This window comes from Rhamphochromis sp. 'chilingali' (genome assembly GCF_963969265.1).
Source record: "Rhamphochromis sp. 'chilingali' genome assembly, chromosome: 18".
Taxonomy (NCBI): Eukaryota; Metazoa; Chordata; class Actinopteri; order Cichliformes; family Cichlidae; genus Rhamphochromis; species Rhamphochromis sp. 'chilingali'.
In genome coordinates, this window is record NC_137945.1 from 26,256,319 (window position 1) to 26,277,058 (window position 20,740).

Sequence of the window (20,740 nt, forward strand, 5' to 3'; positions counted from 1 at the left end):
TTTCACCAGCGGTCAATAATCCAGCTTTGTCAAGATAAGAACTTGATTTTTGGGTGGCAGCTCAATCATTAAACACACTTTTAGAAATATATTGGTTTTTCCACTATCCCAGAAGCAACCCGAGAGAATCATTTTTACTTCATATCAATATTCTGTGTGCGTACAGCCATAACAGGAATGCAATAACTGAATAATAAATAAATCCAAGACATCCTATTAGAGAGCATCTTATAGAACAACAGGAATTGTCCATATGAGGTTTTAACAGATGGCCGACCAGCCGCTGTAGATAAATGGCTGTGATCTAATGTGAAAACTGTCAGTGGTTTCACAGTGGAGTGCTTGGTTTCTTTATTCCAATATTCTCACTGAAATGACTTTCTGATAAAATGTTTTCTGCTGAGGAACGTGTTCTGCTTAGACGCCTGATTTTAAAAATAACGTCTCTATTAGACCGTACTATAATTTATTATCGATGAAAAGAAATATATGGTATCCATCTGTAATTCTGTAAATAACACAGCAAAAAACCAAACTAAACATAAAGACCTGGAAGACTCCTGCGTCTAAATTCATTCAGTTATTGTACTGAGTCCTGAACATGTTAGAAATATGGTATCTAAGCAGATTCTTACTCTGGATGGCATTACCTTGGCCTCCAGTAACGCTGTGAGGAACCTTGGAGTCATGTTTGACCAGGACATGTCCTTCAATGCACATATTAAACAAATATGTAAGACTGCGTTCTTCCATTTGTGCAACATCTCTAAAGTTAGAAATATCCTGTCTCAGAGTGACGCTGAAAAACTAGTTCATGCATTTATTACTTCCAGGCTGGACGACTGTAATTCATTATTATCAGGATGTCCAAAAAACTCGCTGAAAAGCCTTCAGCTGATCCAAAATGCTGCAGCAAGAGTCCTGACAGGGACTAGAAAGAGAGAGCAGATTCCCTTCATTGGCTTCCTGTTAAATCCAGAATTCAAAATCCTGCTCCTCACATACAAGGTCTTAAATAATCAGGCCCCATCTTATCTTAATGACCTTGTAGTACCATATCACCCTATTAGAGCACTTCGCTCTCGCTCTGCAGGCCTACTTGTTGTTCCTAGAGTATTTAAAAGTAGAATGGGAGGCAGAGCCTTCAGTTTTCAGGCCCCTCTTCTGTGGAACCAGCTTCCAGTTTGGATTCAGGAGACAGACACTATCTCTACTTTTAAGATTAGGCTTCAAACTTTCCTTTTTGCTAAAGCATATAGTTAGGGCTGGACCAGGTGACCCTGAATCCTCCCTTAGTTATGCTGCAATAGACCGTGGCAGCTGGGGGATTCTCATGATGACGCCGAACATCATCATCACCTCTTTGTCATCATTATCACTGACTACATGTTTATAGACCAATCTCCATTTAATCATTAGTTATCATTAATCCCTGGCCCTTTTCCACAGGTGTCTTTTGACCTGATTTCCTCCCCTCGGCTGTATGAAGTGTTTCGGGGTGACTGATACTGAATTTTCTAACCATGATGTCATCTGACAAAATGACCAAACACAGAGGTTAAGTCAAACTTTCACTTAGACAGAAGCTTAGAAGGGAGAATCTTCTGCAGCTGAAATGTGCGAGAAAGATAGTGGTTCCAGTTTTTAATGTGCAGAATGGATTTCTCTCCACTGAAGCTATGTGCACGGTTTACTTTGTTTGATTCACTTCAGATTCATTGAATCATTTTGTGTCGTATGTTAGACGTCAGTAGTGACGATGTGTTAGGGTTAGACACTCAGCTATAACATGCTTACGCTTTCAATTAAGAACATGAACCTTAAATGTTTGCAGTCTTTATTTATATAGTCTTACTGTTAAGTACACACATTACCAAAACACACAAAATACTCTATGAAGATACAAGAAACCAATCATACCTCCACTCCTTCCAGCTCCAGCGCTCCTCCTCTGTCCCTCTTTGCCCGAAGATGTCTGGCTACATGTGTGAGCATCTCAAGTGCCTCAGTGAGTTGAGCTAGCTTAGAACCCTTTTCCTGAGGACCCAGGTTGGCCAGTTCCGCTACCTCAACCTGTTCTCCGTTGAGGAGCGCCTGAGCCAGCTCGTAGTGGAGCTGATAGGAGGAGCGGATGAGTGTACGACCATACCAGACCTCTTGGACTTCAAGGGATTCTGCGTCAAGCTCCCAAAGCACGCTCATTGCATACCTGAATTTGAAAGTGTCAGTTACACAACTAGCATGCATTTTAAGCATATGAAAATGAAACGTGTGATGGGAAGTCTACTAACCTGTCAGCACCTCCCAGCAGTGAGCAAAGGTCTGCGCTGAGAATAGCAGGCAGCATGTCGTACCTGCGGTCTGCCAGGTAGTAGGTTGTAGCCCTTAAGAAGTGACATAATAAATATAAAAAGGCAATGAGATCAAAGCAGCAGCTTTATCATCTTCTTTCTAATCAAAAGTGAGACATAATTTGAAAATAAGTACTAAATATTCAGAGTTTGTTCCACCTTTGTCATTTTCATCCTTCTGTTTATTAATAAGTCAGGAAGGATGAAATAAATAAGCAAAATGTTTTTCTTATGATTTAATAAATATTCCCCATTTTCTGAAATAGAATTTAAGGCTTCAAACCACAATCATGAGATTTTAATTTACTTCTTTAAAGTGTGGAGGCGAGCTGGACAGGTGGGTGATCTGCACGCTGCTTTGTGGACAGCTATGAAATGTAAAATGGAATTTTAGAGTAAGTCAGAGAGAAAGCAGAGGACCAAAACTACATTAAAAATCACAACATAAAAAATATATAGTAAGATTTCAGTATTATTTTATAAGTGCACGTTGTTAACAGTCTACACGGAGTTTCTCTCCTCACTCGGCTCTCAATCATCTTCTGTACATGCTGCTGCTGCTGCTGCTGCTGCCTTTAAAAAACGACATGCACTTCATGGACCTTCTTACTAATTTATCTGCAGACTACACTTTATCAGATACATTTTATTAGCACTGGGTTAGACACTTCTGCCTTCTGAACACTCCTTTCTTCACTTCCAAGACTCAACAAGGTGCTGAAAGAATTCCGTAGAGATTTTGGATTATAGCGAGATTACACCGAGATGACAGCAGAATGCATTTGCTGCAGATTTGTCGGCCGTTCAGCTGTGACACAAATTTTTTTGGGCTGCTTCCCTGTCACATGGTGTCATCGCTGCATGTTCCCAGGAAGGAAAATTTGTGGAGATCAAGTGCAAGCATTACTTTTGCAGCCCCGACCTTCACTTCATTTACTGCAGATATTTTAAACTCAGTTTTATTCATTTGTACAATACAGCACAAAATAAATAAATAAATCAGAACATGTGCATATATCTGGACATAAACACAGATGAATATCTTCTTGTTCTATTACTGTGGTTCAACTGTCTTGTATCATCATCCTCTTTATTAATAAGATGCACTGAAAGCCAATTATAGACAAACCATTAACATCAGGTACTCAAGGTCACATGCCATCATGTGACCTCCGGTGTTTTCCTGACACCCGTAACTGTACAAAGGGGATCTGAAAACAAATGATGTGTGACACACTGTTCTTTACTTCTACCACTCAGTAGAATAAAACTAATTTAGTTGGAAGCGGACTCATTTTTCCTTTTTTTGCTGCATGACCTTCTGGTTGAATGTTGTGTACAAGTATGGCTGCCATGTCCCGTAGTAATATATGTTTATGAAGGCCACAGTGAAAATCACTCAGGCTTTCCCACAGCGGAAACATTCCCCTGTCCTGTTAATGGCATCGTACTCAAAATGAGCACAAGTTCTTCGTAACAACATGGACCACTGTGTTCTGTGTGTAGCAGTTCTCTACTGTGAGAACCCCAACCACCTTTTAGCACGACCAGCATTCGTCCATTCGCACACATATTCATACAGCGCGTTAGTCTATACCTTTAAGCATTTTCTCTCACATGCACACTCACACTAACGGATGCATCCAGGGAAATTTGGGGGTTAAGTATTTTGTGCAAGGTGACTTTAACATGAAGCCCGAAGGCACCAGGGATTGAACCAACAACGTGCTGACCATTGGTTCAATTCCTGGTGCCAGTGATACTTTCAAAGCCATCATGGACCCTGTGAAGTCCTTCTACATGTGATTAAATGATAGACATTTAAGGCTTAATGCTTCACATCAGACACGAGCCTTATTTAAGGTGGCCCTCTGTGTTATTTATAATTGCGCTACAAGGCATGCTGCTGATGCAACATTAATTCAGGCAACAACTTTCTTGCCTCTTTGTACTTCTGAAAGTTCCTCTGAACACTTATGCAAGATGCTGTAATTTTCTTTTATCCTTTTATATCCCACCTACTCTACCCAACCACTCCAACCAGTTCCTCACCTTGAACGTGCCTCCAAGTCTGTGAGCGAACCCTCTTTGACAAAGTGAGTGACATCAGCAATGTGAACTCCCAGCTCCAGCCTTCTGTTGGGGAGCTTGTGTACAGACAACGTGTCGTCTACATCTTCACAGCCGCGTGGATCGATGCTGAACACCAGGCGACTGTCCCTAAGATCCCGCCGCTCTGCCACCTCAGAGGGGTCTACCGTCCACGGCTTCTCCAGAGAGTTGACCGGCATCTCTCTCAGCTGATGGCAGACGGACAGGCACAGCTAAACAGCCGCATAGTCTTTTGAACTTTTCACATTTTGTTATGATTCTATACAAAACATTAATAATAATAATAATAATAATACATTTTATTAAGCGCCTTTCAAAACACTCAAGGACACTTTACACAAAGACAAAGCAAAACAGTGTTTCACTTTCAGTTGCTCCCTTGTCACAAGGGGTCACCACACCTGATAGCTCAGCATCTTTTGATACGGCAGAGTTTTATACCAGATGCCCTTCCAGGCACAACCCTGATTTGTATCTCCGGTTGCAATCGAACCAGTGACATTTTGCCTGCAAGCCAGTGTGTAAACCACTGATGAAAAAAGGAAAGAATGAACTATTCCACATATTTAATGATTCTTTAATATTTTGTTGATTTGATAATAATAATAATAATAATAATAATAATAATAATAATAATAATGGATTGGATTTATATAGCGCTTTCCAAGGCACCCAAAGCGCTTTACAATGCCACTATTCATTCACTCTCACATTCACACACTGGTGGAGGCAGCTACAGTTGTAGCCACAGCTGCCCTGGGGCAGACTGACAGAAGCGAGGCTGCCATATCGCACCATCGGCCCCTCTGGACAACAATAGCTATATTGCAATCTTTAAAACCTTTGGTTACTATGGTAACTCTCTGATAACCAAGCACTCTCTGATGTGACCAATCACAGAAGCTCTACTGCCACCCCCTTTATAACATAAAAAGTTATGAATGATGTTCCAGTCTATGATAGTGGACTCATCTGTGCTTGTCCTTTGTTACAGCCCATTGCAACCCTTACACTCCTTACAGTGGAAATGCAGTTGTCTTCAGGTGTTGCCTAGGTTTAACTGCCGATTGTCTACACCTGGTGAGGTGTGGCTAAAGGCGTTCCTGAAGTGGTCTAGTCCAATCACCTTCTCCAGGCCAATCAGCATTCATGCTGTGTCCTCGGTTATTCTTCCTTGTACACGCCTCATCTCATCACTCATGCTCCATTCAACCATTCCACCACCAGCTTCCAGGCTCTCGGGGCTCCTGCTCTAATCCTTTTCACAGACGGGGTTCTGTTCCGCTGAGATAGGCCATCTGAGTCTAACGGCAAATCACCTGTTTAAATTCTGTTCATCAGTAAATCAATTTCATTCTTTCAAATAACCTCTCCTTATTAAAATATCTGTACTGTATTTAGTGATGAACAATTGTTAAACTCTGGTGTTTGCTCCCATAATTTCCCTTTTATTTTGACGCTCTCTGCTCTTTCCTCTTTCACCTGATCTCTGACTGCGATTGTTTGGAGGTGAAAACCAAACATCACCTGGGTTTCAGAAAACCAGAGTTACCCTGGTAAGCAACCATTCTCTGTATCTCACTATGGGAGATATAATCTACTTCCAGGTTGTAAGTTCTTTATCCTTAACAAGGTATGGAGCAGGGTAAGCCCACACTAAGGACTGAGTGTGCCAGTGAGGATGCAATAATATCAAAAACGCATAACCTAACAAATGTAATAGATGGTCCTCTGGTGAACTGTGAAGGTCACACTCTCAGTAGCCTTCAACAGCCACACAGACAGATACACTCAACAAAACAGGAACACACAGATGCTTCAATCTATGCAAAGGAGTGCAAGACACAGAAAAGCGCTATATATGGCTACATTTTCAGCAATTTACCGTTTAAAAGTGGGTCCTGCATAAACAGGATGTGGACCAATTGGTGCATTCCCAAAGTAAATGTGATACGAAAGAGTAGCTAAATGCAGTTTAATAAATGGAAAATAATCCTCTCTTATTTAGCTAATCCTGAAGGAAACATAACATGTGGAACAGAGTTAGGAATGGGTACCGGCAATGTTCCCTCGAAGCTGTGTGTGTGCACAATTGCGCACTGCTGGCACGGTCTCTGCGCACAGAAAATCTGCGTTGCGCACAAAAAAAAAAATCTAACCTGAATTGAAATTAAAATCAATACTTTAACAAGTCTGTTTTGCAGTGTTAGTCAGTGACTGGCTGCTCCCGTATGGGATCCAGCCAGTAATGCGATTCACATTCGTATATACGCAGCTAATCAATGTCGTTGACAGGCTCTGACAGCGTCCTTATGTGCCGACACCGGTGTTTTAGCGAGCAAAGCGGCGTGGCGACGTTTAGTGTGTGTCAGAACAATGAGGCGACTGCTGAGTGTTACAGGTGTTACAGCAGTGACACATCTGCTGCTGTCAGGCCTGCAGGTATCAGGCTGTTGTTCTCCTTCATCTCATAGTTGACAGAAATTATTTTTGGAGTGGCACAAATAATTTGTGTGGCATCAGATTTGATGCAATTTGATGATTGTTCTCTAAATAATTTAAAATGTTTATTTAAAAAAACGCCTTGGCTGCATTTTTAGGTAAACAGCTGCAAAAAACTTTGTTGTTTGCATAACTCAGTTACTTTTTTGAAGAAGTAACTATATAATTAATTACCCAACATTGGTCATTATTTACTGTATTTTGCAGACAGAGTTACAGACTCTCTCCCAGACCACAGACTCATAATACAAGTCAGAGCTTTATGAAAAAAAAAACAAAAGAAACTTGTGTTTTCAAAATTGGAGTTCAAGTTATTTTTACTTCCAATAGTGTTAACATGCTACACAGGTCATGAACAAGATTTTTTTGTTTTGTTTTTTTAAATTTTCATTGTAAGTGGGCTAAAATAGTTAATTAAAAGTAGTCTAACATAAATGTAAATGCTGTAATTTTATTATTTTAATAAACCATGTAACTTGCATGGATTCAATGCTGGCGTCACCACAGTGCACACGTCTGCTGTTGCTCACAGTGGTCCAAGGGATCGCTCAGGGAGTTTCTGTGTTCGCTCAGACACATGAAAAATTAGAGGGAACATTGGGTGCGGGTATACCGGATACGGGTGGCTTTTTTTTTTCTTGAGATGTCATACACTTTGGATTCTAGCCAATCATTTTACATTTCCGAGGATAGTAGGCGGGTCCAGGTACGTATGTTCTTTGAGAGCAGAGCTACAGATTAAATGTCCAAGGCAAAGCGGTCAAAAGTCTGGCTGTACTTCACAGCAAAATATGCAAACTCAGCAGCAACAAGTGCTTTAAGGTGATACTGTGATACTGTGCAAAGGAAGTAACACCTCGAATCCAATGAAACACCTGGCAACGCAATAGCGTTTTTTTAAAAGCAGAGAAATGCGCCGTATTTGATAGCTTGCTGCGAGACTTCACACCGAGCACATCTGCTGCGGGTGGGTTGCCTGTTATTGGACCTGGAGTTAGCAACATCCCCCAAAAACCCGAAGAGGAGAGTCCTGGCCCCTAGCCCTGCCAGTGTAGCAGACGGATGATGATGCAGCAGCAACCGTTCTTCTCTGCGTGAGGAGCTTAATGTTGTTCGTGTGTAATTTACGTTGAGTAGGCTAACCACGTTATTACATTAATGCATGTAAGGTGAACTAGCAAACACCGTCGTAGTTACATGCGACTGTCTTCTTGTTTGATAGAGTGATACCATACATGCCCTGTAGCTGCAGAAAAAGCTAACACCGTTATCTTTTTACAAAAAAAACAAACAGCTAAACATGTTTTCCATTATTCACCGGTTCCAAACAAAGTAGGTATGTTGTATCAAAAGAAAAGGCTAACTTGGTTATCATTTTGCAGAAAAAAGAGACTGCTAAAAATAAAAACATAAGAGGTTTTTGGACAAAGTTTGTGTTCTCCATTCTTTAAGCAATTCAATTCAATTCAATTTTATTTATATAGCACCAAATCACAACAAAAGTCGCCTCAAGGCGCTTCATAGATACAGAGAAAAACCCAACAATCATATGACCCCCTATGAGCAGCACTTTGGCAACAGTGGGAAGGAAAAACTCCTGTTTAACAGGAAGAAACCTCCAGCAGAACCAGGCTCAGGGAGGGGCGGGGCCATCTGCTGCGACCGGTTGGGGTGAGAGAAGGAAGCAACGGTTAGAGCACCATTTAAGCACCCGCACAGTTTCAAAAGTACCGGTATCGGATAAAACCTAAACGATACCCATCCCTAAACAGAGTATAGATAAGGAATCTCTCAAATACTTCATAAAATGAGCATGTAGAAAGTGATCTAGCATTCTGAATGTTCACAATGACTCTCAGAGAGAGACCTGCTTCATTTTAAATCAGCCACTCGTGTGCCACGCCCAGAGTGCTGACCATTTGGGATGTGGAAGAAAAAAATCACGCCAAGTCAATGTTCAAAGGCAATGGTCATGGCCAGTAGTGGAACAGAAAAGCTAGTTCTGCCATCAATGGCCTGATGGGCCAGTATGGGATCTATAAAAATAAGAGACAGCTACTCCTCCCTCACCCCACTCAGTATCACTGGTATGAGGTTGAGAAGGGGAAAATGCATACAGGTGCCCTTATCAAGCAGGTGGCCAATGTCCTGAAAGAGCTTAGCCAAGTAAGCTGACAGTAGGGTGACCACATTAAGGGTTATTATGGACCGAGCTGTCAACTTGCAAACCTTTTGGTCATATAAGTCTGTGAAGGTTCTCAGTCATCCAGGTCATCGTAGTCTAAGGAGCTTGGAAAGAAAAGCGTCCAAACTTCTATAAGTTCCTTGAAGACGTTTCACCTGTCAGAAGCTTCTTCAGGTCTAGGAGTAACTGGTGGAAAGAAAGGCTGTTGGCTCTTTTAAAGGGACAGTACCTAACCACTGGTACAGATATGTTGATGACACATGGGTCAAAATCAAAACCCAGGAAGTAGAATCCTTCACTGTTTACATCAACGCTGTGGATAAAAACAAAGTTCACCAGGGAAGACACAAAGGATAACAGTATGCCATTCCTGGACTTTGCCGTGCGCATTAAAGAGAACGGAAACCTCAACATGAAGTTTACTGGAAGCCCACACACACGGACCAGTACCTCCTGTTTGACTCCCATCACCCTCTGGAACACAAACTTTGAGTAATCAGGACCCTACACCACCGGGCAGAACATGTTCCCTCTAAGCCTGAAGGAAAAAAGAGGGAACACACACATGTAAAGGAAGCTCTTAAAATGAGACAAGACTCAGCTGTCAGAAGACATAGTTTGAAAGAGAAGTAAAAGAGGCATCTATGTCCACTGTGAGCGACCATCTTTGAACAGAGGCAGCGGCTTACGACACCAACTGTCTGCCATCTATAATCCAGTTTTGAGATCCCTTCCCAGACGCTTCCACTCACATCCTGGGCCATCTGACCTCAGGAAATCACATGATAGGCTGGGGCTAGGATTCACAGTGGGTTCACCCGAATACTTGGCTGATTGTGACCCACACCCATTTTCACACCTTGGCTCGTGTGATTAGGTAGAGGATCATTAGGGGGTCCATCTCTCCTGGGGGACACTCCCATAGGGCTTAAAATCTGGGACTCTGCACCAGTTTCTCCTAGAACTGAAGAAACCTCTCAGATGAGAGGTGAAACATCTTCAAGAAAAAGTCCAGACTCTTTTTTTCCCCAAGCTTTTGGTATATGGAGCTGCTAGGGTTCTTTCACTGCTTGGTGATTTGGTAATAATGTTTTAATAATGTCCAGCTGTTTTTGGACAATTCTGAAGCTTATTAATCCTTAACAATCAAAAACCTACATCCAAAGTACAACCAGAGCTGGGAATTAGTAACAAAAACATATTTTCTGAAATTACTTAACTTACTAGAATCCTGCAAGTTTTATCACACAGGATGAAGCAAATTACTCACCAAAGTATTTCCAAACTGTGTAGATGGGTATTTGCCACCATTTGCGTCAATTATGGTTGAATTTAACTGTTTAATTGCAATTTATAGACATAAAAAAAAAATCACATTTTATCATAATATTTATATTCACAATAATTGCTGATGGGTTCACAACAGCTAAATACGAAAGGTGAAACATACTATATAGGCTTGTGGAATTTGCCTTTTAGAGATGTAAAAACTTGAATTTATCTCTAACGTAGGTGCTCTCACCTGTGCGTCTGAGAAAGGAAGAATATGGATGCAGTTCTCTAGGAGGATGGTCTGGACCTCAGTCTCAAGCTCTCCAGCTCGACCCAAAACCCGTACACTATGGCCGTTGGGATAGAATGACGTGCTTTCCCATGAATCAATGCGCACCACAACTCTGTGGTCCTCGGTGAGGATGAGAAGACAGGGATAGAAATGAGACAGCACTTAGTAAACACTGGTCACACTATGAGACAAAAGCATAATGCTATAGTAACACTAGAGACTGGAGCGCAAACAAGATCGGTGTTGCTATGTGCAATGAATTTGCAATATTGTTGGCTTTGAAATGCTTCTTTGGAAGACGGGGACTAATTCTGCAACTACTCTCAGTCAGTTACTTTTATTTAAAGGGTGCAAAACACCAATCAAATGGTGATAAGATGGTCTGGAGATAGAGTCCTGCTTTTCAAGGCAATCACCTTGAAAGCGTTCATCCAGAGGTTGACAGTGTTGTATTCTCAACCTTTGATCGACCAGTTGGTTGCCGTAACTACTTGTAATTGAACGCTGAATGCAAAATATTCACTGCAATCACTGGAAAAGCAGCGTTTTTTCTTTGTTACAAGGCAGGTGCCGTCCTATTTTTACTCATGTGACTAAGCCATAATGTACATCATGAAAATAAAATCAACCTATAGATGTAAGTCAAGTCAGACCTGCAGAGCTTCAGCCTGTTGAGTACTGATGCGGATTTTAGGAATACGCTGGTCCCAAGGTATGGTCAGTATCCGCTGGGAATTCCTGCTCTGGGACTGAATCCCATCCCTAGTGGGGAAAGTTACCACGTAGTCTCTCCAGTTCCTCTGCAGGATCCCTACAATACGACCTGTGGGGTTAAATGTCAGACATCAGTACAGAGAGACATTTATGGAGTAAGTGAGGATGGACTCGATGATTGCGGTGTAGAATTGCATCATCGTCCGTGTTGGCAGGTTGAATTTCTTCAGCTGCCTCAGGAAGCACATCCTCTGCTGAGCCTTCTTTATGACGGAGGTGACGGAGGCTCCCACTTCAGGTCCTGGGTGATGGTGGTACCCAGGAAGCGGAATGAGTCCACAGAGGTGATGGGGGTGTCAGTCAGGATGATGGGGGGGAGTGGGGCTGTGTGCTTCCTGAAGCCCACAATAATCTCCACTGTCTTCTGGGCATTCAGCACCAGGTTGTTGTGGCTGCACCAGGACACCAGACGTTCAACCTCCCTCCTGTAGGCAGACTCGTCCCCGTCCGAGATGAGTCCAATAGCGGTGGTGTCATCTGCAAACTTGATTAGCTTGACAGACTGGTGGGTGGAGGTGCAGCAGTTGGTGTACAGGGAGAAGAGCAGAGGAGAAAGAACGCAGCACTGGGGGGGAGCCGGTATATACATATGTACTACATAATTACATATGTGTTCATTCATAGTTTTGATGCCTTCAGTGAGAATCTACTATGTAGAAGTACCAGGCCATGACAGAAAAACCACTAAAAAAAAGGCGTGTCCACACTTTTGACTGGTAGGGGCTTCAGGTGTGCTTAGTGAATACCTCAGGCACCAGAAACCCAAGAAAGAGGAGCAAGAAGAGGAACCATCATGGAAGGACAGGATCCTGCACAGTACCACCAACAGATAAAAGAACTAGCTCACATCCAGAAATCCTACCAGTGGCTGGACTGGACTGAAATAGAGCACAGAGGCACTAATAATGGCAGCACATGAAGCCATAAGTACAAGATCCATAGAGGCTGGGGTCTACCAGACCAGTCAGTCAAGACCCCAGATACAAGCGTAAAGATGCCCCTGAGACAATCCAGCACATAACAACAGGGTGCAAGATGCTAGCAGACATACATGGAACGCCATAACCAAGTGGCCGGCATAGTATAAAGGGAATATCTGTGCCGAGTATGGCCTGGAAGTCCCGAGGTCAAAACGGGAGACGCCCCTTAGTGTGATGGAGAATGACCGAGCTAAGATGCTTCGGGGCTTCCAGATACAGACGGACAAAATGGTGATGGCTAATCGGACATAGTGGTGGTGAACAAGCAGAGGAAGACGGCTGTAGTGACAGATTTAGCAATCATCAGGAACATCAGGACGAAGGAACATGAGAAGCTAGAGTACCAAGGGCTCAGAGAAGAGCTTGAGAAGATGTGGAGGTGACGGTAACAGTGGTCCCCGTGGTAACCTGAGCACTCGGTGCGGTGACTCCCAAGCTAGGCGAGTGGTTCCAGCAGATCCCGGGAACAACATCTGAGATCTCTGTCCAGAAGAGCGCAGTCCTGGGAACAGCAGAGATGCTGCGCAGGACCCTCAAGCTCCCAGGCCTCTGGTAGAGGACCTGAGCTTGAAGGATTGACCGCCCGCAGGGGGGGGAAGTTTTTTGTCCTTAGGACCTCGTGTGTAAAAATAATAACAATAAGAAGGGTTAACAATGGTCAATTGCCTCCAGTTAGATTAAAATGTATTTTATGTGTTGCATATTTTTTATGTAAAAACACAGGGTGTTCCCATTAGCCAAATTAAAAGTGTGACAAGCTAAAACAGTATTTTTGCACCTGAACTATCCCTCCCTGTTCTAGGTCTGCCACAGCTGAAAAGATTATTGATTATTTGTGCGAGTCCACGTGTATAGTTGCAGGAGTGTTCCTCGCCTTTTGAATACTGGGCCCTGAGTTGTGTGCTTAATTAATTAGTGTTTTTCTTTCTTTCTCTCTTTTGTCATTTGCGAGGTTACACTGGCAAACTTATGGGGCCCCGTCTGTCTCTGTTCTGTTGTGTTTGGTAAAGGGAACTGTATGTTAGTGGAAGCTCAGGATGCGTTCCCTGCCATTTGTGTCTCCTAGACTTAAAACTTTCTTTTGTATTGGACGAAAGAAAAGGTGTCAGACGTAAAAAAAATTCTACAGAAGATGAACAATATCTGCCATGTCATTAAAAAGCAGGAAAAACCAGCAAAGACGTGACACAGAACCTGAGAGATGCATTTGGCCCTTGAGTTGTTCGACGAAACTTCATCGTTATTTGAATCTCTGGAAATGTGGCTGTCAAGAAGCTATTCCCTGACGAATGGAACCATGGAGAAGAGGTTCAGTTGTGCCAAATTACACCAGAACTGTAATAAAAATCAGTAGCAACTTTAAAAAAAGTTTAATTGTGAATGCCTGTCCAGAAAATAGCTTCCAAATGTTATTTCACCCAAATATGTTCTTATAATGTTGCTTCATGCAGGTGATATAAACAAGAATGGTGAATGGACTAATTCTTATACAGCTCTTTTCTACTCTTACCCAATCACCCCATTCACACAAGCACTTCCTTCTATGCGTTTAAGTGCTTACTAAGCAACATTCACACTCACTATACTCCAATGGATGCATCGGAGAGCAACTTGGGGTTAGTATCTTTCCCAAAGATACTCGGCTTGCAGACTCGGGGAGCCACGGATCGAACCATTCATGTGGTTCGATCAAGATGCTTCATTGTTTTCATTACTTATTTGTGAGATATCCTGAACATATTTTAGGCAAATCAGACAGAAAATATAATACACAAAATATCATTAAATACAAAAATAAATCAAATGTGAATGAATGGAGTACAAACATTCCCACCTGTTGGCAGAGGTGTACTCTCATTGTCCTCTCCAGTTTTTTCATCCCCATCAGTCAGGGCTGTGTCCCTCCCTCTCCACTCGTTCTTGGGCAACAACTCCACCACAACCTCGTCCCCATGCACCGCTCTGTTTCGATTTTTTCGACCATACACAAGCACATCCCAAGTCAGATCTAAGATGGATAGGGGGGGTCAAAGTCGGGAGAAGAGATCAGAAACGTCTAGCAAATATAAGTTTAATGTGTCTGTTCCACCTGTTTTGAAAATGTAAGGCGTTTTCACCTGTGCTCTTGGTTGAGAAGTTCTTCGGCCTGACGAAAGCCTCGTTCTGTGCCCGATGCTTGTTAACATTCAGTGTACCCTAGTAAAAAGGAATGAAACAAGACATTTACTCTTCTGCCACTGAGGTTGTGTTAAACAATCTGGTGAAAAACTCCACTGCCTTCTCTTTGTGACATCTCCATACCTGCTCAGGTACAGTTGGGGAAATAATTATCACTGCTGAATTTGTAGGTTTCCTCAGTTACAAAGAAAGAACAATTATTCATGTTATTTCTTTAATGTTAGTTTCATTTAATGGAGAGCGATAGAATATCAACCAAAAACTGTCTGTGAAGGTTCTCAGTCATCCAGGTCATCGTAGTCAAAGGAGCTTGCAAAGAAAAGCGTCTGGACTTCTTTAAGTTGCTTGAAGACGTTTCACCTCTCATCCGAGAAGCTTCTTCAGTTCTAAGGTCAAATGGTGGAGAGTCCCAGATATAAACCTAGAGGGAGTATCCCCCCACAGAGGGACAAAAGGACCCCCTGATGATCCTCTAATCGCCTGAGCCAAGGTGTGAAACTGGGTGTGGGTCCCAATCAGCCAGAGTTTCGGGTGTGTTCATTGTGAAACCTGGCCCCACCTTATCATGCGAATTCCTGAGGTCAGATGGCCCAGGATGTGAGTGGGCGTTAAGGCGTCTGGGAAGGATCTCAAAACTGGATTATAGATGGCAGAGAGTTGGTGTCGTAAGCCCCGCCTCTGTTCAAAGATGGTCGCTCACAGTGGACATAGATGGCTTCTTTCACTCCTCTTTCAAACCATCTGTCCTCTCTGTCCAAAATGTGAACATTGGCATCCTCGAAAGAGTGACCTTTGACCTTTAGACGCAGATGTCCATCTGCCTCAGGAAACTCTTTCTCCCCATCGTCACCCTCTGACTACTCCACTTGATACCAAGAAAAGTCTTACCACTGGCAACAAAGGTCTCTACCCCAAATACTAAGCCATGTTTTGCTTGGGGACTCACTGAAAGTAACTTGCCAATCCCTTTATGACTTTTTAAAATAATAATAATAATAATAATGATGTGTTTTTTCTGTCTCTCTCCTTTAAAATTAAACTGCAAGAAAACTTAGAGACAGTTCATATCTTCTTCATTCAATAACAGTCCTGCTCTTCATCTCATTTTCTTTATTCGTCAGCCCCTCAAATACTCCTACCTCCTCAGCACACTCCCTACACTCATCAGTGTATTTCGTTAGTATAGATTAGTATATGTATTAAAGGTACCTGCAGTTTCTCTGAAAAATGAACAGGCTTAAAGCTACTAAAATATTTAAACGTTGTTCCTGCAGTTGTTTTAAACTCGTGTTTTAAAGAGAGATCCGGTATACTTAAAACAGGAGTTAGAGAATTGTGGATCAATATGTTTGTCATTGCACAAGATGATCAGATCTTTAGCATGAATGCTCACCTCTGTTTTCTACACACACACATCACTGATCACATCACATGCTCACAGAGACACATTCACATACACACACATCACATGTTCACTCTTGCAGAGACACACGTTCACATGTGCGTGTCTTATCTGTCGCATCATTAATGTTGATGTTTGTGTGACCACTGAAGTTAATAAAAGGGCTTTGAGGGAAGGCTGGAGTTGGGCTAAGATCAGATGAAGACCTTCTCCCCTTGCAGCAAGTAAAAGAAAGCGCTGAGTCAGCGGGGTTTGAGCGTTAGACCCAACAACAGGTTGGTACATTTTTACCTGAATGTAACGTTCAGACTTTATACCAGCCTCCAGGACTTCAGCGGGAAGATGTTCGGGAAACTCTTTCTCCCCATCGTCGCCCTCTGTCTCTTGTTGTGCCTGAGAAATGGAGCTAAACAGTTCATGGGCTGCCTGCAGATCTGACCAGAAGCTTTGCAAATAATCCTGGCAAAGGAAAAACACACAGGTCAAGAAATAAATTACTTCAGTTGGCCTTCTTAGTTCCAGTAACATCCCTTCAAGGGCCTAAGTTTTGGATCCTCTTCCACTTAACCTTATCAGGTTCGAGAAAGAGAAATAGAGTAAAATCTTTCAAATTCACCTCAAATCAACAGCCAGATGCTTAAACCTTTTGATACAGTTAGACGTCCTCAGTATTAGTATTACAATAATAGTTAAATAGATATAAGAACTGGTTTCAGAATAAATAAAGCGAGTTTTTGGAATGGGCTTCCCAAAGCAACAACCTCAACCCTGTTGTTAATTGTTGGACCGTGCTTAAACGCCACGACCGTTTTAGGAAACCAACCAATTTAAATGAATTCTACCAATTCTGGTTGAAAATCTCTGTTTTCAGTGACCGAAAACGCCGTTTACGTGTGGACGAAAGGCGCAAACACATAGAAAAATCTGCGTTTTCAAAAATACCCGGGTACGTATGTTTGGATAAAAATATACAAATCTGGCAGCAATGTATCAAAAATGTATCACAATAGAAAGCGATGTAATATTAATTTCACGGCTACTAGCATGTACTGCTCTTTTTCCTTTAAATAAACATCAGACTTGATATCAGTCCTTATTGAGCAATGAGTTTACTCTCTGACCGACTCGTGTTTGCGGCGTTCCAAACACGTTGCCAAGAGGGAAGATGCAGAGTACCTGTGAAGCCAAACATATAATATCAATACCCATAACATGGCTAAAGGCTGTTTCTAACCTCTCTTCTTTACTTTAACTGTCATTTATTGACCATTTTAAATGGCGATACCAGTGTATCGACAAATAGGTAAAAAGTGTAACTGTTTTTTTCTGACAGAGCTCGGATCAATCAGTGCAATTACAAACAAGGCTGTGACCTTCACCTTTAGCGAAATTCTCATTTACATACTAGTTTAATAGTTTTCTGACTCATTGTCACTGTGTTTTATACAACCACAGCATGCTTGCTAGGCTGACATGAATTGAAAAACAAAGTGCAGCTCTCCGTATGTAAACAGACTAAATGCCACATATATTTACATTTTGTCACTTAACCAAGAAATCATGTGTAATGACCGAAAGTTTGACAACAACCACCAATTTCACTTCTAAGTGAGACTGTTCTAATACTGCTGCCAAAAATGTAAGTGTTTCAAAAACCCATGCCTGCTACATGCTACAATAGTCCCACTGAAGATTAGTGAAATAATACAGACCAACCAACTGTTCCATCATATAGGCTCCAACACAACGACTTTAACACAAAGAGCTGACTTTCAGTTTTAGGTGTTCAAACCACGTGTTTCTCTAAATGCATGATGATAAATCCCTGTAAGGTGGCTACATATAAGAAGCCGATATAGAGTAGATGGTATTATAAAGGTATTTCATATACCTGGACGGAGATGACGTACACTCCAGACGTCAGGCTGCTGAACTGAGCTACGGCCTCAGGATCCTCAGTGATCATCACTATATTCATCATTCCTGCCAGGTGGTTGTAGTACCACACTGCAGCTGAGTACACACACACACACACACACACACACACACACACACACACACACACACACACACACACACACTAAATGAACTCACAAGTTTAGCATAAGATGCATGAAAGCAAATTGCCCGCTAAAGCAATAATCTTTAACATATCCCACTAAGTTTTTGCTGTTTTGTAGGTGGAAGTTATGATTTCACACTACTTGTAATTCAAATGGTGCTTCCACAGAAAGAATATAAAAAATAAATAATTGAGTGCCTTATCTATATAATAAACACATTTCATGAGAACACACTGCACTTCTAGCTTCATTTGTTGGCACAACATAAAAGTTTGTCAGATCGTGATTAACATTACAACCAAGTCTCTATTATTAAAAACACTCATTAAATCCTTTTGGTGCTTTTCTCTATTAAACTGGTATAAATATTAATCACTTTTAAGCTGCCATTCACAAGTCCTCCTGACTTCTTTGTTCCTGCACTTGTTTTCTACCTGAAGTGGAGGAAAAACATTTTTGAAAATGTTAAAATGACCCCTTTACCCATTGAACCCCTATTGGGACAAAACACTATGAATGCTCGATTGACATCTTAGCCAGTACGTGTGCTCTAAGTGCCATATGCATCTGCACCGCTGGCCTGTTGCACAATTTGAAAGAAAGTTCAAATGTAATGTTTACATTTTTAAATCTCCCAGATGAATTTTGCACACGTGTGAACTATACATTTATGTCACTTTCACAAAATATTTTTTAAACCCAGAGACTTAACATTTTTAGAAACACAATTTCCTTTCAAGAGTTGCTGAGCAGAAGTAGTCAGCAGGTGCAGTCAAAGACATTTTGTGTGATTGGATGATTATCAGGATGTCCTAAAAGCATCATTTGAAAAACCTTCAGTTAATCCAGTCCAAGAACAAAAGAACATATTTCTCCCATACTGGCTTCCCTGTTAAATCCAGAATTTAATTTAAAATCTTCTTACACAGAAAAGTCTTGAATAATCAAACCCCTTTTACACACCCACTTTACTCTCAGGCTGCGGGCTTATTTGTGGGGTTTACAAAAGTAGAATGGGAGGCAGAGCATCAGCCTTCATGCCCTTTTTTGTAGAACCAGCTTCCTATTTGCACACGGGAGACTGACGCCCTCTCACTATTAAGATTAGGATTAAAACTTTCCTTTTTGATTTATAGTTAGGGCTGGATTGAGTGACCCTGAATCCTCCCTTAGTTACGCTGCAATAGGCAAGATTGGGGACTTCCCATGGTGCAAGTATTTCATCTTTACTGAAGAACTGAATATGTTTTATTAGCATAATCTCCATTATAATTAATGAGATTTACAAATTTCACCTAGTGAAACATGTAACGTCACACTTTGACCCAGAAAAACAAAATGAAGTCAAAGAAGTATAAGTAGAAGAAAAAACATGACAAAGAGGAAAAAATGAGAAAGGAAAAGACTCTATAGACTCTATTTCTATGCTACATGTGCTGCAGCAACTTGACTGTACACTTCAGTGAGTGTGGTAAATAATGAGCACTGACCTGGTCTGCCATTTTTCCTGGCTCTCGCCCTTCTCTCGTGGACAGTAAGAGTACTTCTGAAATTCATTGGCAAACAGCACGCAGTCGTGTCGAGGGTCTTTGACAAGGGTTTGCAGCCGCTTGTAATATCTGCACAAACGCACATTACAAAAACAAGTACATTCAATAAAATCATAAATTACACTCAAGAAAGCCTCTCATTAGTTTGGGAGAATGGTGGGGATGTTAGGAGAACGTTAACCCTGAAGCACGAGGGAGAAAAAATAGACCAACGTATGTTGACTTTTCCTAACATAATTTATGTTCCTTTGTTCATTTTGGCTCATTTTTTAAATTCACTCTTGTTTGTAAAAATCAAAATAAAACAAAGACTTGTCTGTCAGATAATATGCATTAGACCTAAACATAAGATCCTGATCTGAAATTATTGAAAGAGGATGACACCTGGCTTTGTTATCCTTTGAGTTTCACAATAAAAGCCCAGTTGGTGAACTAAAGCAGCAGATTGCTTTTTTCTGAAACATGTTGACTATGTGTGAACACTATACTGCACTAACTTTAACGTGGCACATTTCAGAGTACATGTAGTAGCTGTTTCACACTAAAAATGAACACTTGTACTGATCAAACAGATGAAATAAGAAATAAAGGCCTACAAATGCCCCGATCACTAGTTGAGTTAATATAGATGATGTATAGAAAATTCAGCGATTCTGCAAAGTGAAACTGCAAAGAGAGTCCACGATGAAGCTTTTTTCTCTTTGCTGTGTACGTTAAATTCAATGGAAAACAGTAAGTAGTGATTCAGTATGACAACTCTGTATGTTTCACCAGATGTCCACCTAACGCTATCAAAGTGAAGCCTCATCACATTAATGATGCAACACTCTAAAATGGCTGTGTGAGCACAAATCAGGAATAAACTGGACTGAAACCCGAGTTCACGTGGGACTTCTTATTTACAGTGCTCATCAAGTTTGTCCAAAGCGCTCCTGCATGTTTATGCTGGACACATATTTCAAGTCACAGGCTGCGTCTCTTTCAGCTTTGTCAGCAGAGCTCGGATATAATGAGGCTGACCCCTGGTCAATGTCTACAGACATGTGTAGCTAGGTTAAGCTGGGCACACAGCTAACAGC

The 20,740-nt window shown here is 41.6% G+C and overlaps 1 protein-coding gene and 1 long non-coding RNA gene across 4 annotated transcripts in view; both read right to left on the reverse strand.

Moving 5' to 3' along the window:
• LOC308385968 (DIS3-like exonuclease 1) overlaps positions 1-20,740 on the reverse strand; it is a 28,055-nt gene that overhangs the window by 6,417 nt on the left and 898 nt on the right. Inside the window, exons 2-11 of one of the 3 annotated variants that reach the window (XM_080865213.1) lie at positions 19,602-19,730; positions 17,940-18,061; positions 16,340-16,507; positions 14,586-14,664; positions 14,303-14,476; positions 11,368-11,537; positions 10,673-10,834; positions 4,404-4,651; positions 2,292-2,384; positions 1,921-2,209 (exon numbers count right to left, since the gene is read on the reverse strand). In XM_080865213.1, the coding sequence (XP_080721339.1) occupies positions 1,921-2,209; positions 2,292-2,384; positions 4,404-4,651; positions 10,673-10,834; positions 11,368-11,537; positions 14,303-14,476; positions 14,586-14,664; positions 16,340-16,507; positions 17,940-18,061; positions 19,602-19,730 (1,634 nt within the window). The remainder of the gene's footprint in view (positions 1-1,920; positions 2,210-2,291; positions 2,385-4,403; positions 4,652-10,672; positions 10,835-11,367; positions 11,538-14,302; positions 14,477-14,585; positions 14,665-16,339; positions 16,508-17,939; positions 18,062-19,601; positions 19,731-20,740) is intronic. The other 2 variants (XM_080865214.1, XM_080865215.1) reach the window with 2 other exon arrangements.
• Positions 8,421-10,666, reverse strand: LOC308386023. Its single transcript, XR_013969694.1, has 2 exons — positions 10,421-10,666; positions 8,421-8,618 (listed from the first exon to the last, which is right to left on the reverse strand). It is a non-coding gene; the product is annotated as an uncharacterized lncRNA (long non-coding RNA).